This window comes from Nicotiana sylvestris, chromosome 2 (genome assembly GCF_000393655.2).
Source record: "Nicotiana sylvestris chromosome 2, ASM39365v2, whole genome shotgun sequence".
In the NCBI taxonomy this organism is placed as follows: domain Eukaryota; kingdom Viridiplantae; phylum Streptophyta; class Magnoliopsida; order Solanales; family Solanaceae; genus Nicotiana; species Nicotiana sylvestris.
The window spans coordinates 163207141-163224996 of NC_091058.1; the positions used below are offsets into that span (position 1 = coordinate 163207141).

The following is a 17856-nucleotide window of genomic DNA, read 5'->3' on the forward strand; positions in this document are numbered from 1 at the left end:
TCTTTGAGGACCCATCTTTGTGCGTTGTGGTGGAGAAATTGGAACATATATCGCACAACCAAAGATCCTAAGATGGGAAATATTTGGCTCCTGACCAAAAGCCAATTGCAATGGGGAGACTTTATGATAACTTGTGGGCCTTATCCGCACAAGTGCTGCTGCGTGCAAAATAGCATGACCCCATACTGAAATGGGAAGTTTTGTTCTCATAAGCATTGGTCTAGCAATTAATTGGAGGCGTTTGATCAATGATTCTGCTAGACCATTTTGTGTATGAACATGAGCAACTGGATGCTCAATTGTTATCCCAGTTGAAATACAATAATCATTAAAGGCTTGGGATGTAAACTCACCAGCATTATCAAGACGAATTGTCTTAATTGCATAATCTGGAAATTGTGCTCTTAGCTTTATTATTTGAGCCAACAATCTCGCAAATGCCATATTGCGAGTTGATAGTAAGCACACATGTGACCATCTTGTAGATGCATCTACCAAAACCATATAATATTTGAATGGTCCATATGGAGGGTGAATGGGCTCACATATATCACCCTGTATACGTTCCAGAAATGTAGGGGATTCCATCCTAACTTTAATAGTTGATGGTCTAATAATTAATTTTCCTTGAGAACATGCAGCACAAGAGAATTCCTTAAATTGAAGAATCTTCTGACTCTTCATTGCATGTCCATGTGAATTCTCAATTATTTTACGCATCATATTAGAACCAGGATGACCCAACCGGTCATGCCAAATAATAAAATTATCTTGATTAGTAAACTTCTCGTTTACTATGGCATGTGTTTCAATCCTGCTAATACTTGTGTAGTATAAGCCGGAGGAAAGAGCAGGTAACATTTCAAGCACATATTTCTTACCGGACATTATTGTAGTAATATAAAGATATTCAATCTTTTCATCATTTGTAGTCTCAATATGATAGCCATTTTGGCGAATATCTTTGAAACTTAATAAGTTTCTTTGAGATTTACTACAATATAGTGCTTCATCAATAGCCAAATTTGTTCCTCCTGGTAGTAATAAATTGGCTCTTCCAGAACCTTCAATTAATCTTGTACTACCGGATATTGTATTAACATTCGCTTCTTTCATTACCAAATAAGAGAAATATCTCTTATCTTTTAAAATAGTGTGTTGTAGCACTATCCAGAAGACATATATCATCTTTATTAATCTTGAGTCCAACTGAAGACTGGGGAATTTTCATATTCTTAATAAAATATGGCTCAACTTAGCGGGAGTTAAGAATAAAATTAGAGCTTCGTGCTGATAACGTGTTATAAAATAAAAGTAATGCAGTAAAATGTAAATAAGAAGAGATAGAAAGAAGGGAGAAGTGTTTTCTTCTTTCACTTTGGTGTATTTTTCCATTGCAATTACATGGCCTTTTATAGGCATAAAAAGTAAAGATGATGGACATAAAGTAGGAAATTTAATCTTTAAGTTATTCACAACATGGGCATCCAATGTAGCATCCAATGTAGTATCCAAAGTAGTATCCAATGTACAAACTATTCATAACAGAGATAACTATTTTTAGTAACCACGACTGATAATATGAGACGGAGAGAGTAGTAAAGAGAGGAAGAGACCCAAATTAGAAGATCACGTTACACTCCGTGTTTATGGAAACCTTTCATATTCTTCTCTTCTGAAATTCATATATTTTCCTTCTTTTAGATTTTGTTAAAGGTGTCATTTGATAATAGTTCAGCTGGACCATAGCTGTTAGTCCACTAAGAAGTTAGTGTGGGGGTAATTATATGATTAGCCTATTAGTTAGTTACAATATACTGTAAGTCAGTTATTAATAGTGTATATATATATATACACACACAATACTGTACAATACTCTTGCTTAATAAAAAAGAAGGAGGAGTTGTCTCTACATATCGTCTCTCTCTCTCACTTAGCTTAATAGTGAAGCTTCCATGGTTGTCACTTAAAATGGTATCAAAGCTGGAGTGATCAATTTTTCACATAGATTGCTCAATTCTTCTTCATTTCTTCTTCGCACAGCTCAGTGTTCTTAGAATTGAAAGATTGAAAGCTCGATTCAGTGATTTTCAATGGGGGATCAAAAAATAAATCACATCCATCCGCATTTTGTGCATCCATCTGGCACTTCAAGTTCTGTATTGATTCCGGCATAATTGACAGGATCCGAGAATTACGGACTATGGCGGAGGCCGATGAGAATCTTATTACAAGCCAAAAGGAAGCTAGGGTTCATGACTGGTACATGCAAGAAGGAATTGTTCAAATCAGAGCTACACGAGGACTGGGAAACTTGTAACGCTATTGTTCTATCATGGATTAGGAACACAATGTCTCCAAATATTCTCAATGGAATTTCTTATGCTTCAAATGCACATCTGGTTTGGGAGGACCTTAGGGAATGGTTTGACAAGGTCAATAGAATGAGGATTTTTCAGTTGTATAGAAAAATAGCAATAATTTCACAAGGAACATATTTTGTGTCAATGTACTTCATAAAATTAAAGGAGCTTTGGGCAGAGTATGATGCAATGGTACCTTCTCCAAATTCGAAGGATTATGTGGATCACATTCAGCGACAAAAGACTACTTCAATTTCTTAGTAGATTAAATGATACATATTCGCAAGCAAGGAGGCATATCCTAATAAAGTCAGTAGAACCTACACTCAATCAAGCATATGCTATGATAGTTGAATATGAGACTCACAAAGCAGCTAACATAGGATTGAATCCAGTTGTGAATGGAAATGACATTACTGCCTTGTGGAGTGCAAAAGTACACCAACAGAAACCTAAAAAGAATTGCAACATTCAGTGTGAGCATTGCAAACTTAAAGGTCATACCAAGGAAAATTGGGCTAAGTGGTAGAAGGTTGGGCTTTCTTCTTTGGGTTGGTCTCATCCATCAATGAATACCAGTCAAATGGCTTCTTCGGCTTTACCTTGTTGTCAAATAATCTCGGTTCTACCTTTGCATCAGTGAGGTACTCTGTGATAGCGTTGGGATAAGGGTAGGGCGAGCTAGCCTGCTATGCTATCAGTGAAATGTTGGCCGACATCATGGCACCGCATTAATTGGGTACCCGGCCATAATGAAAGCCACAAGAACAACCCGAGGAATAGGCAGATGAGTCTCATTCGGGCATGGATCAAGTCTGATGCAAACAAAAGTCTACCACCCCTTCGCCTCGAAGCTCAATGTGTTCCCCTGAATGGGAACCCAAACGGTAATCCATGGTGGTGGTGGCCCTGGGGAGCTAAGATACTCATTTTGCTCCAACTCATCAAATCCCAAGTACGCATTTAGAATATGCTGATCAACCCTCACCTTGAGGTTGCGTAATTTGGTCACCTTCATCCCCTTCTTGATGTGAGCAACATTAGCATAAAACTCTCAAATGAGGTATTCCTTGGAATACTAAACTCTCTCAATAAACCATATCCAACCCTTTCTTGTTCTGAACTGCCTTAAGATTATCGGGTTTTATTTCTCCAAATCCTTCAATAGGAGCTATCTCTCAAGTTCAAAGATCTCACTGGCCACCACATACAAAAATTAGTGAAGGCGGCCAAACTAACAAACCTATCCTCCCAGAATTCCTTATTCTTTGATCTTTCCATACATGTGGATGTACCATCTCGCCCTTTACCATCATCAGAGATCTCTTGTGTCGTCTGTGCCTATCTATGTGTGGTGTAGTTGCTGGCTCAAATGTCTGGCTAGCACTCTTCGGCCCCTCAGAGGTACTATGAGATGAAGATGACTCATCCCTGAGCTGGTATCTCCCCTATGGCCTCGACTATGTGGTTGGCTGCTCCTCCTGAACAGAGGCTGAGTCCCCCTATGATACTTCCTAAGACAGAATATAGGAACTCGGCTTGGAAAGGTATGGACATCTCCTTCTACCTGATATGGTTTTCTTTATGATGGTCTTAGGCTGGCCAAAGGGTAAGGTACCTCTACCTCGACCCTTAGAAGATTTACCTTTTTCCCTTTGTAGTGTCGCCTCGGCCTCGCGATCGAACCATTGTCTATATCAAAGCATAGAAGATTGTTAGTTACAAGTCATCATTCAACACATTCAGGACTTATGTAGGCAAGGGAGGAACATGAAGACACAACAGTTTGTGATTAAAACATAGGTTTTGCAGGTATTGGGTTCTGCGGTCAGCACATTTTTTATGTGCGGCCGAAAAAGGAACTGTGGTCCATAGAATATGGTTGTGCGGTTGCAGAAAGGAAGTGTGATCCGCACAATTGCAAATACAGCCACACAATTGCAAATACAGCCGCACTTCAGACTCTTAAAGTTCAGAGTCTCTAAAGACAGTGCGATGGCCGATCGGTGCCGCAAGAGAAATCTTCGGTCCGCGCATTTTAAATTGCGGTCGCAGATCCTTTGCTTCACTAAGCTGCCCAGACCTCCTAATCTACGGTCCACACAAATTCAAGTGCGACTGCAGATTTCAAAAAGTATGAACAAAAATATTTTTTGTACTTAGATTTTTCAATTTCTTGCACAAATAGACATGGTAACATGGTAAAAACATGAAATTTCCCTAACACAATCCCATTAGAGCATGTATGATGATTACCTAGTTCAAATCTACTCTACATGGAAACATGGATGAACTCTAATAACATATGGTCTGAGAAGAAACTAAACTTCTAACAATTAAACTAACACAAAAATTTAACAAGAATTGAAGCATACCAGATTGAGTGAGTGCGCTGGTTAAATAATCACAGGTAGTTGTGTGTGGGGACAGTTAAAATCTCTTAAGAAAATCAACAGAGCAACAATGTTTGCTAAGAGAGTGAAAAGTGTAAAAAATCTCTATTCTCCTATTTATAGCAAGTGGTTGAAAAGGGAAAAGAGTCGAGTGCGACCACACATTCTCATGTGCGGTTTGCACTCTGTCACCTGTGTTAAAAACCTCTGATCTCAATGTGCAGCCCGCACATTTTCATGTGCGGCCGCAGATTTCATGTGTGGTCACACATCAGCCTCCACACTGACAAGCTCAAACTTTAGAGAGTTAATAATTTCACACTTTCTCAATATTCCAAATGTGCGATTCGCAAGAGAAATATGCGGCCGCAAATTCTGTTCTCCTGTGGCACACATAACTGTGCGGTCCGCACAAATAAAATGCGATCGGCAGATCATTTGAATACTTAGCTAAAAAAAATCCACCTTTCTTGCAAGTCACACTCATCCCTGTAGCACACTTAAAATCAAGTTAGAACATAAATAACACCTAACTATAAAAGAAAAAGGAAAATAAAATGAGTTGCCTTCCAAGAAGTGCTTGATTTAACATCGCGACATGACTCAAAATACCCTTAAGTTAAGTGAATGACTGCCACCACATGGCTATCTCCAACTTTGCCCAAGTAGTGCTTCACCCAGTAACCATTGACTCGGAATACTTCATTATTTTTGTTCTTCAAGTCTAATGCACCAAAAGGTATCACACCAACAATTTCAAATAGACCACTCCACTTGGATTTTAGCTTCACGGGAAGCATTCTCAACATTGAATTAAATAATAAAACAAGATCTCGCACCTTGAACTTTTTGTTCCAAATGTATTTGTCATGAAGATATTTCATCTTTTCTTTGTACAAGGACGAACTCGCATATGCATGGTACCAGAACTTATTCAATTCATTCAAATGTGCAACTCTCAAGTTAGCAGCTACATGCCAATCAAGATTCAACTTCTTTAGAGCCCGCATTGCCTTGTGCTCTAGATCCACTAGAAAATGACAAGATTTTTTGAACACCAACCGGTATGGAGACATTCCGATCGATACTTTTAAAGTCGTCTGATAAGCCCATAATGCATCACCAAGCTTCTTGGACCAATACGTCTGATTTGCATTCACCATTTTAGACAAAATACTCATTATCTCTCGGTTGGAGACTTCCACTTGCCCACTAGCTTGTGGGTGATAGGGAGTCGTGACATTGTGAGTGACACCATACTTGCTAAGTAAAGTGTCAAAAGCTTTGTTGCAAAAGTGTGACCCCCATTGCTTATGATTGCATGTGGAGTACTAAACTTTGTGAAAATATTCTTCTTCAAGAAAGCCACTACACTTGTCAACTCATTATTGGGTAAAGCGGTGACCTTAATCCACTTGGACACATAATCTACTGCGACCAAGATGTAGGTGTTTCCACAAGAACTCACAAAAGGTCCCATGATGTTAATGCCCTAAACATAGAAAATATTAATCTCCAAGATGGATGTGAGAGGAATTTCATTTTTCTTTGAGATTCCACCGACCCGTTGACATTCATCACATCTTCTCACCAACTCGCTAGCATCCTTGTAAAGAGCAGGCCAATAAAAACCACAACTATGCACTTTGGCCGCCGTTCTTGCTCTACCATGATGACTACCATATGGCGAAGAATAACAATCCCTAAGAATATCAACTTGCTCTTCTTCCGGTACACACATACTAATCATCCCATCCGTACAAATCCGAAAAATGTATGGTTCATCCAAATAATAATCTTGACAATCCCGCTTGAGCTTCTTCCTTTGGCTTGAGGAGAACTCATCCGGAATGATTCCACACACAAGAAAATTTGCTAAGTCCGCGAACCATGGCACTTATTTCATTTAAATTGCCAAAAGTTGCTCATCAAGGAAGGAGTCGTTGATTTCAAGGCAATCTTACGGCTTCCCCTCCTTCTCCAAACGAGAAAAGTGGTCTGCCACTTGGTTTTCACTGCCTTTCCTATCTTAGATGTCAATATCAAATTCTTGTAACTGGAGTACCCATCTCACCAACCGAACTTTGGAGTCCTTTTTGCTCATATGATAATGAAGCGACGCACAGTCTGTGTGGACAATAACCTTTGTATCCATCAAGAACGGGTAGAACTTCTCAATTGCAAACAAAATTGCTAGGAGCTCTTTCTATGTAACAGTATAGTTGACTTGGGCTATATTCATGGTTTTACTAGCATAGTAGATCAGATGGAAAATCTAGTTGATACGTTGCCCTAAAATATTCCTAACCACTACGTCACTTGCATCACACATGAGTTCAAAAGGCACACTCCAATTTGGAGCAGTGATGATGGGAGAAGTTGTCTACTTGAGCTTCAACAATTCAAAATCTCTCATGCAATAATCATTGAAATTAAACTTGGCATTGTTCTTAAGAAGCTTGCACAATGGGTTCACACTTTAGAGAAATATTTGATAAGGCACCGGTAAAAACCCGCATGGCCTAAAAAACTCCGCACACCCTTCACCGAAGTTGGGGGTGGAAGCTTAAAATCACTTTAATCTTTTCATTGTCAACTTCAATTTCATTCCTTGAGATTTTATGGCCAAGGACAATACCTTCCTCAACCATGAAATGACACTTCTCCCAATTGAGTACCAAATTGGTTTCTTTACATCTAGCTAGCACTTTGTCCAAATTTGCAAGACATTCATCAAAAGAATCCTAACCACCGAGAAGTCATCCATGAAAACTTCAAGGTAGTCCTTCACCATGTCCATGAAAATAGCCATCATACACCTTTGAAAAGTCACATGTGCATTACACAAACCAAATGGCATCTGCTTGAAAGCAAAAGTACCATAGGGACTTGTAAATCTTGTTTTCTCTTGATATTCCCGAGCAATAAGAATTTGGTTGTAACCCGAGTACCCATCAAGAAAATAATAAAAAGCACGACCAGTCAATCTATCGAGCATTCGATCTTATAAAGGAAGTGGAAAGTGATCCTTCCTTGTGACTTTGTTGAGCTTGCGATAATCCATACACACCCTCCAACCGTTACCGTTCTTGCGGGAATCAATTCATTCTTGTCATTGGTGACCATCGTCATGCCTCCTTCTTTGGGATACATTCAACCGGAGAAGTCCATGAACTATCGGAGATGGGGTAGACAACCCTGTCCAACCATTTGATAATCTCCTTCTTAACAACTTCTTACATAGCCTCATTGAGTCTTGTTTGATGTTCAATAGATGGTTTAGTACCATCCTCCAACTTGGTCTTATGCATGCAAAAGGCAGGGCTTATACCCCGAATATTCGCCAAGGTCCACCCGATAGCCTTCTTCCTCCTTTGTAGCACCTCCAATGTGGAATCTACCTGCACGTTAGTCAAACAAGAGGAAAGAATAACCAGTAAAGTAGAACTAGGGCCAAGAATTTCATACCGAAGATGTGAAGGCAATGGCTTCAACTCCAAGGTAGGTGGCTCTTCAATAGGAAGCTTTGTAGAAGGAATCTTCTTATTTTCAAGATCCAAGGACAATTTATAGGGTGTATAATTGTACGACCCCATTCCTTGCAAAGAGTTCACACATTCCATAAAGCCATCCATCTCGTCATCATCAAAGTTGAGCAAGATGGCATCCAACATATCACCAACATTGATTGTAGTACTTGTATTATCAACAATGAAATCGGTCACCAAATCCACAAAAGAACACACCTCATTGCTATTTGGTTGTCGTGTGGACTTACATACACAGAATACCACTTTTTCATCACCAACCCAGAAAGTGAGTTATCCGACTTCAACATCATAAAGAGCCTCACCCGTAGCAAGGAAAGATATTCCAAGAATAATTGGCACTTCATAATCAACCTCACAATCTAGAATGACAAAATCCGCCGGAAGAATGAATTTATCAACCCGAACCAAAATATCTTCAATCACAACAACGACCTTTTCATGGTACAATCGGCCATTTGCAATCTCATCGAAGTGGTTCTTTGTTGCCCAATACCCAAAGTCTTGAAAACCAAATAAGGTATCAAATTTATACTTTCCCCAAGATCACAAAGAGCTTTAGCAAACTCGACACCCAATTATACAAGGAATCGTGAAAGCACCAGGATTCTCCAACTTAGGGGAGCTATTGAATGAACAATTGCACTCACTTGATGAGTAACTTTGATGGTCTCAAAATTGACTAACCGCTTCTTTTTTCACAAGATCTTTCATAAAATTTGCATCATCGGGCATTTGTTCCAAAGCTTTGACCAATGGCACATTGATTGAAAGACTCTTCATCATTTGAATGAACTTCTTGAATTGATTCTCACCATTTTTCTTGGAATGTCTTTGAGCGTATGGAGATGGAAGCTTAGACAATGATGCCTTTGCCTTTTGCACTACCGGCTTCAGTATGTCAATAATGTGTTTCCTAGACGGGTTCACCTTCTCTTGAGTCTCTTCCACACTATCATCAATATCAATCCGAACCTCCTTATTAGGTACAATAACATTGTTCGTGATCTCTTCTTCGTGCATCACTTGATCATCATCAACAAGCCGCCTTCCACTTGAGTTGGGTGCATTCCCACCTCTTTCATTTCTTGTGATAACTTCCATAGCATGCCCGTATTTGTTACAACTCTTTGTGTTTACCACCGTATCACTTGGTAGTGCTCCTTAGGACGAGAATTTAAAGTTTGAGAGATTTTCCCCAATTGAACTTCTAGATTGCGGATTGATGTGTTGTGTGAGGCCAGTTGGGCATCTGACTCGACATTATTTTCCATCATTTGCTTGAATATATTTCAATATGACCCATCTAATTGTTTAAAAAACTTGAACCATGGAAATGATAAGAAGGTGGGTTGCTCGGTTGTTGATACATTGGGGGCCTTTGAAAACCTGACCCTCGGTTGCCTTGATTTTTACTCCAATCACCTTGATTATTGCCTCCCCAACATTCTTGGTTGTTTCCACTCCAATGTCCTTGATTGTTGTTGTTATGCCAATTCCCTTGATTGTTAGAATTCCAATTGCCATGATTGTTTTGTGGTCTGCATTATTGTTGGTTTGGGCCTTGAAAGTTATTTCTTTGCCCTTGAAAATTGTTCATATATTGTACTTCCTCCTCTTGCTCATTATAAGAATCATCTTACTCAAAACCATCATCATCTTGCACATAGTTCTCCACTCGAGTTTGCACTTATGGACACTTAGTCCTCCTCTTGTTCATCAACACATTTACTCCCTCCATACAATTAACTTGCTTAGTAGCTTGCACTTGACATAGTTGAGCTTTTGCTAGTTGACTCACTTTAGTGGTGAATTCGGCAATGGCTTGCTCATGATCTTGCAATTCTTTGAGAAGGTGGATCATATTCGGATCACCTTGTGGGACATTGGCCTGGGATTGCCAAGCCGACGACATTTCTGCCATCTCATCTAAGATTTCACACACCTATGCATAAGGCATAGTCATAAAGTTCCCACCATCTAGTTGATTTACTACACATTTGTTGGTTGTGTTAATCCCACGATAAAAGGTTTGTTGTATCACGTTTTTTGTCATATCATTGTTAGGACATTCCTTAACCATTATCTTATAGCTCTGCCATATCTCATGTAGTGGTTCATTTGGCTCTTGCTTGAATGCTAAGATCTCATTTCAAAGTGTAGCCATGTGCCCGGGTGAGAAAAACTTACCAATAAACATTTCCGCCAACTCATCCCAAGTGTGAATTGAATGTTTCGACAATCGTTCCAACCAATTTAAAGTTTTGTCCCGTAGAGAGAGGGAAAAAAGCCTTAGCCTCAATGCATCCTCCGAAACATTGGTTTGCTTGCTCCCCTGACACATATCCACAATACCCTTCAAATGTTTATAAGCATTTTGAGTTGGAACACTAATAAAGAAACCCCATTGCTCAAGCAAAGTGAGCATCACATTGGTGATTTGGAAGTTTCCCGCCCTAATATGGGGAGGAATTATTGCACTAGTATAACCTTTATTGGGCAATATCCGGTGTGGAACCGCTCATGGTGGAGGTGGGGGTAGAACAGGCATATTTTCAGAGGTACCCGACCTCTGCGATTGGCTTGTGGCTCTTGAGGTACCTCCTCTACCTATTCTTCCTCGCCGTCCAATTCCCCCAAAGGCAAATTTCTGAGCTCATTGTCCACCATGGTTGTACCTAAAATTTCTTAAAAAAATTAGCAACATGGAAAGGGAAAGAAGATATTACAAAAACATACTAAAATATATAGCTAACATCGTTTTACTTCCCCAGCAACGACGCCAAAAATTGATCCACGTCCAATCCACACTCAATAGTGACAGGAAATTATCGTTGGAAGAATAGTGCCCAACAAGAGTTGGGGTTGATTTCCACAAGGAGTTTAATATGGATGTTTGGGTGTACACTCTATGAAAGTAAATCAAATAACTCAATTGCGCTTCCAAACAAGGGATTTTCTTTTCTACTTCTAAATTAACACTAACAGTTGTAAAATAAGGAGAAGAAACTAGAAAGCGAGTAATTGTTTCTGTGGTTTTACCAAATGGTTAAAAGGCCTAGAGTAGTGAAATTTACCTATGTGTTCGCCTAATGGGTTAAGTATGTTAACACTTGTTTTATTAATTAGGGTGTATTATTGTCATGACTCAATTTCTTCTATAGGCCGTGATGGCGCCCAACGTTACCACTAGGCAAGCCAACAATGAACTAACCACATAATTGATTCTTTTAACAATTTAAAATTAGTTGATTTTTAAATAGTGAATAAATAAAAAGTGAGAATTAAATAAAATTTGAGATAAGCAATTTTAAGAGCAAATGAAATGAATAAATGGTAAAAAATCATCATGTGTCTACTAGCAAAATCTCCAAGACCTGGTGTCACAAGTTTATGAGCTACTAGTAGAATATACACAAAAATACTATACTAATGTCTGAAGTGAAATAGATGGAAAGTAAAAGTAAAAGAAAGACTCCAGGTGCTGCAGAATGGGCTCGGAAGGTAGCTCACCGCTAAGTCTCGTGGAATCAAGAGTGTGCACCGGGATGATAACCAGATGCACCTGCCTCAGATCCTGCAAGATAAGTGCAGAAGTGTAGTATGAGTACATAAACAACATGTACCCAGTAAGTAACTAGTCTAACATCAAAGAATTAGCAACGAGGGATCGACTTCAACACTTACTATGGGCTAATAATAAAATATCGAAATTATAATTAAGCATGGGCTACATAAACAAAGCTGAAAACTCAATAACAAGATATAAATAACAATTCTTCCACTGGTAGTAAACACCAAACCCATTTCCATCATTTAACAATTTAACCTCCCAAGACAATGAAACAAATATAATTGGGCTCCAAGTATTATTACGCACGAATTAGGAGCTGAAACGCTCCCGGGTCATCTAAAACCCGATCCGAACATACACCCAAGTCCAAATTCATCATACAGACCTATTGGAACCTCCAAATCCCGATTTTGAGGCCATTTACTCAAAACGTTGACCAAAGTCAAACTTAGCCTTTTTAGACAACCTTAAGGAACCAAGTGTTACGATTTTAACCCGAATCCTTTCAAATCCCGAGCCAACCATCCCCGCAATTCATAAAATTAAAATCACATATGGGGAGTCTTATTTAGGGAAACGAAATTCGAAAAAACAAAACGATCGGTCGGGTTGTTACCAATTATAGCTCACAATTCTAAGTTACCCATTCAATACCTCTCAGTCATAAAATGATTTTTCCCATTTGGCTTTCTCAAGCCCAAAAGGGTATCAAGCTAAATAGTTGATATGAGCTCAAGTCGAGTTTTTCCTATCTTGTGTTTGCCAAATTTTCCTGTACTAAATCCCTTTATCTCAATTAAATACCAAGTCAGAAAGACATGAATCAATGTTTGCAACCATTAATTCTATAATTAAAGCAGAAACAAGGCTAAATGATAAATACCAAATCATAAACAAGTAATAAATTAAATATCCATAAGGTTTAGGCACTAGTGCTGGGTCACAACCTTAGTAAAAGTCTAGCTACTCATAGTAGAAAATGTAGAAAATAAAGAAGAAAGACTAATTAAGCCTATAATATATAGTTAAAATGATAAACTATGATGTTTTAATCACAAAATGATCAAACATTTCCTAATATAGAAAACTACAACGGCTATAGCTGTTAGAACGTCAAAACTTGACCTAAAAAATGTGATTTCCCTCTATATATAGTGGCTCAAAATTCGCTGACAGAAATGCCCCTCGGGAGGCACTGCGGCAAAACAATTCTATGTGCGGTCCACACATTGCTTGAATCTGCAAGGAGCTGGATTCTGCAGCCGAACAATTTGCCTTGATGCTTAAATTTAGCTTCTATGGCCGCACAATTTATGTGCGTTCCGCACATTAGGCAAGACTTCAATCTTGGTCAGTTGCACATTCTCTGAAGTTTTTGAATTCTTGTTAGTGCGGACCATGTTCTGAGGCCGCACAAATTATATGCGGTATGCATTTCTACTTCAAGTATTGTTGGACTTCTTCATCAGTTTTGTGGCCGCAGAGGGAATTCTGCGGTCCGCACTTGTTTCTACGGCCGTAGAAATACTTCTACTGACTACACTTCTTGTGTGTTGTGCCCCTTCTTGCCTTGTGAGTTCGAACACTCCTTCTGAGTCAGATTTCTTCATAAGAGCCTAAATTTCCTACATTCCTGCAATTTGCACACTCCCACTTGTTTTAGGAACATAAATCAATACGTTCGGACTAAAACAAAAGTAAAAAGGTACTAATAAGTGATCACATTAGTTGATGATTGTAGTAGAATGGTTTAGATATTTCTGTTGAATCTAAAGAGTGATGTGCTAGTTGTTTTGAAAGAGTTTATGACCATGGTAAATACTCAATTTGACAATCGAATGAAGATGTTCAGAAGTGACAATGCTTTAGAATTTTTCAACTCACATTGTAAGGAATTATTTAGTGTTGCAGGAATTGTGCATCAAAGTTCTTGTGTCTACACACCCCAATAAAATATTGTGGTAGAAATAAAATGTAGGCAGCTTCTAGAAGTAGCCACAACAATTAGGTTTCAAGGGTCCATTCCTTTGAAATTTTGGGAAATCTGTGTTCAGAATGATGCATACTTAATTAACATGATACCTTCCACTGTATTAACAGGGAAATCACCTTTTGAGAAGTTTTATGGGAGGAGTCCAAATCTTCAGCATCTTAGAGTGCTTGGTATTATATGCTATGCAACTAATGTTGCAAATAGGAATGATAAGTTTGGTGCGAGGGCAATAGCTGTTGTGCATATGGGATATTTTTCCACACAAAAAGAATTTTGCTAACAGAAGTTTCTTTTTAAGTAGTTGATAGCATCCTAGGAAGCTCAACTCTATTCAAGGACAATGATTAAGCTTTAAAATCTCAAAGACAACATTTAACAAGATGTCAAGCTAAAAAGTTGCAAAAGAAGGTCATTAGACTTCAAGTACAAATAAAGAAGTTATTAATTGGGAGGAAGAGCTCAAGGATAAAGGATGTTAATTGGCTAGGTGTTACAATTATTTTATGGCCCAAGTTTATGTCCAAGAAGAGGAGTATTGGATCCCAAAAAAAAATCCTTTAAAAAAGGTCCTAATTAGTCCACTTTTTGGACCAATTTGACACCTAAAATTACTTGCATCCCATGAAATCATACATAAAGTCCCGTTGTTAAGACATAAAAAAGACTTCATTGATATCCAAGAAGGGTAGAATAGGCATTTTAGATGTTTAGTACAAGTTAGTGTCATGTTGCTTGTAAATTTCCTTCAAGATTTTCAAGATTGTTTTGGGACTTTCAAGATCCTATTATTAGTTTTGTGAGCACCTAATTTTTGCCCTACATGAAAATAACTCCTAAAAATAAATCAAAATAATGTTTAAGGGATTTTAGAAGTTTTTCTTTATTTAGTTGAATTTCATGCATTTTTAATATTTTAAAACTATAGAAAAATCATAAAAAATTGTCACGTTTTAATTTCAGGTTATCTTAGGCTTAATTTGCATTTAGAAATTAATTATATTTTCATATGCATCTTTTAAATAACTAAAAATCAAAAATTGCATTCTTAGGTTAATTAATTAATTAGTTGCATTAATCCATCATTAGGCTAGCCATATAAAAATTAGATTAAGCTAAATTAGAGCTTAAAATGGCTAACATTGCAAAAATCAAGGAAAAGAAAGAAAGAGTTTTGATTTGGTCTTGTTTTGAATTTAGGCTAAAAATTATTTCTGATGGCCCAATTCCCCCAAAATAGCCTAAAATCCCCAACCTTGACCTATTATGCTCTTAGACCTAACATTAAAAACCTATAGATTTTTATACACATAAGAATATGATCAGATAGAGACCCCTCCACAGAGAAAAAATGGCGGATCTGAGGAGCTCGGATTCTTCTTCTTCGTCATTTTTCATTTTTCATTTTTCACCTTCCTCATCTACATTCCTTCCCCCCCTCTCCATGGATATACGTTAGAGACCAGACCCTACTTCTTCTTCTCCATTCACTTATACCTATTTACACTCAAGAATTCAAAACGAATGGGCTAGGAATTCAAAATCCAGATACCAGATTCGAAGGACAAAAACACCAAAAAAGATAGAAGCAGGAGTTCTGAAATTACTCGAGTGTTACCATTCGTTTCTTTTTTTAATTTATTTCTCGGATTTTTGGAACATCATCTCGTGTAAAAGTGCTGGGATCTGCTTGCTCGCTGCTGTTCAATTTCATCTGCTGTAATTTCTTTGGAGAAGCTTGCAAATAACGGAAAGATTTTGTTACTAAAGATCTTGTTGAGCTAACTGAATTTCCGCCGTTGTTTCTTCATTCCACATTCAAAGCTTTATTTTCTATTTTATTGTTCTTGCTGTCCAGGCATGGCTCCTTGATTAAATAATACAAACTTGCAAAGTTGCTTGGGAATAAGGACTGTTGGAAGTTGTTCATATGTTACCTGTTCTATAATTACTTTTGTTTGATGGCTATCACTAGTTTGTTCAATTGCTGGATGCTTTTGGTTTGGATGGTTTAACGTTGAGAACATACAGCAAATAGTATGCTCTGCCTATGTGTTATTCATGTTAAGCTATGGAAAGATCATCATCGTTTTTTTAAGTTGTTATTCTCTATATAAATTAGCACTTCAATTATTTTCTTTAGGTTGTTGTTGTGAGTTGTTAGTAAACGTTCCCTATTCTGTCATTTCCACAACTTGGCATGAGATCTCAGATCAAAAGACAAAAGTTTGACACTACTAGTAATGTTGGTCTAACATCTTCCAAGTTTCTAGATATATTTGATAATTTTGAGGACAATTGTATAATCTTCCTCTTTTTCTTTTTATTTCTAAGTTAGTAGTCAGATTTTCTTGGATTTCGAGGACAGATAGCCCAATCATCTGATATTGCTTGTTGAACTAAATCTGTGGATAGTTGAAAAAAAGGAATAAAAGCCGAGTGGGTAACATAATTAACATAGGCATTTCTTTTATTGATATCTACTTCACTTCCTAATACTTTGGCGCTGTAACACCAAATTGCTCTTGTTCTTGGATTGTTAACATGTGTACCTGAATGTCCAACCCATCTACCTAAGCATGTCCATAATTAAAAGCTTCTTAGTGAATTTTAAACTAGAGTCAAATAAGAACATCTTTAGATTGCTTTAATTAAGTTTAATTTTTTTAAAGCAAGTTGAGACATGTCATTCACAAGAAAATTCATAACACATGGCCCTCACATTAATATAATTACTAGTATAAAAAATACTTTGAACACTCGTTAGCTTGCTTTAGGCTCGACTTAGACTATTATTGTGATTATATATACGTTCGCGTAATATAGTTACGAATTTAGTTCTAAAAAAAATAAATCGAGGGATGCGTTCGCGCAACTTCAACCAAATTTTCTTAATAATTAATAAAGCGTGATTAATTGTGAACACGTACGCGTGACATAACTTTTGACGCGCCGAAAGAAATGAGTATACGTACGCGTAACTCAATTCTTTCTTTACGAACAAATCAAGTGATTAAAAGTGGTAAAAAGATAAATGCACATAGGTCCTAAAAATGAGTAGTTAAACAATTTAAGCCAAGTATAAATTGCTAAGCGACCGTACTAGAACCACGGAACCCGGGAATACTTAACACATTCTCCCTGGTTAACAGAATTCCTTACTTAGAATTTCTGATTTGCAGACTTTTAAATAAAGTCGAAACTTTCTTGATTTGGGATTTAAAAATAAACCGGTGACTTGGGACACCATAAATTATCCCAAGTGGCGACTCTGAAATTAAATAAATAATCTCATTTTGAATAATATCACTTTAATTGAAAAAACTCCCATATACCTTTCGGAGTGTAAAAAGGAGGTGTGACAAGTTTTAACTTATTTCCATATATTTTGGAACTATATTTCTTTCTTTCATAAGTAGTTAAGTTTATATTTTTCTTTTCCTACGATTGTTGAAATTACTTTCCAATATTGACTTGGTTTTTGTTTCCTAGTATTTTTTATTTTCCTATGGTGGTTGGACTTGTTGTCCAAAGTAGTATAGGACTTTATTTCCTTGTTTTTAGCTTTAATTTCGCCACCCCCTCCTGCCTATATAAGGGGTGTCTTCTTTGTTTTTAGACATAGATTATTGCAAATTATTATTAATAAAAATTGTGAGATTTTTCTTACACTCTTGTGTGTGGCTACTCTTGGATTTATTCTACAACATTCGCAACTCAACTAAGGTGGTAAGATTAAACTCTTTTCGAAATCTTAGATCACTTCTAGGTATTCAAGAAAGGTGATAAGTTTAGGCTTATTGTTGTTTTAATTATTCTAAAGAGTCGGGTTTCACAATCAATCTATTATTTTTAATTCTCTATCAAAGGCGATTAGTTTTTTGTTAGCTAATTGTTGTTGTTAGGATTCAACTTCAACAATAGACTTCTTGAATTCAAGAAACGACTTCTTGAATTCAAGAAATGTTTTCTTGAATTCAACCTATCT

General features: G+C 37.4%; 2 protein-coding genes across 2 annotated transcripts; one reads left to right on the forward strand and one right to left on the reverse strand.

The window, feature by feature from the left end:
* The first annotated feature begins 2203 nt into the window (after nt 1–2203).
* On the forward strand, nt 2204–2892 carry LOC138885903 (uncharacterized). The gene is made up of 3 exons (XM_070166901.1): nt 2204–2262; nt 2345–2435; nt 2542–2892. Exons 1-3 carry the CDS (start codon nt 2204–2206, stop codon nt 2890–2892), a joined length of 501 nt encoding a protein of 166 aa, XP_070023002.1.
* Nucleotides 2893–5370: 2478 nt separating this feature from the next.
* Nucleotides 5371–5919, reverse strand: LOC138885904 (uncharacterized). Its single transcript, XM_070166902.1, has one exon. The coding sequence runs from the start codon at nt 5917–5919 to the stop codon at nt 5371–5373; it is 549 nt and encodes a 182-aa protein (XP_070023003.1).
* Nucleotides 5920–17856: the final 11937 nt, after the last annotated feature.

What these genes read in the sequence shown, in the direction of transcription:
- LOC138885903 (XM_070166901.1), top strand. Translation starts at nt 2,204, where the DNA reads ATGGCGGAGGCCGATGAGAATCTTATTACAAGCCAAAAGGAAGCTAGG. An exon ending in GAAGCTAGGGTTCATGACTG is followed by an intron (nt 2,263 to 2,344) that starts GTACATGCAAGA and finishes ATCATGGATTAG; the next exon opens with GAACACAATGTCTCCAAATA. An exon ending in TTAGGGAATGGTTTGACAAG is followed by an intron (nt 2,436 to 2,541) that starts GTCAATAGAATG and finishes AGCTTTGGGCAG; the next exon opens with AGTATGATGCAATGGTACCT.
- LOC138885904 (XM_070166902.1), bottom strand. Translation starts at nt 5,919, where the DNA reads ATGGTGAATGCAAATCAGACGTATTGGTCCAAGAAGCTTGGTGATGCA.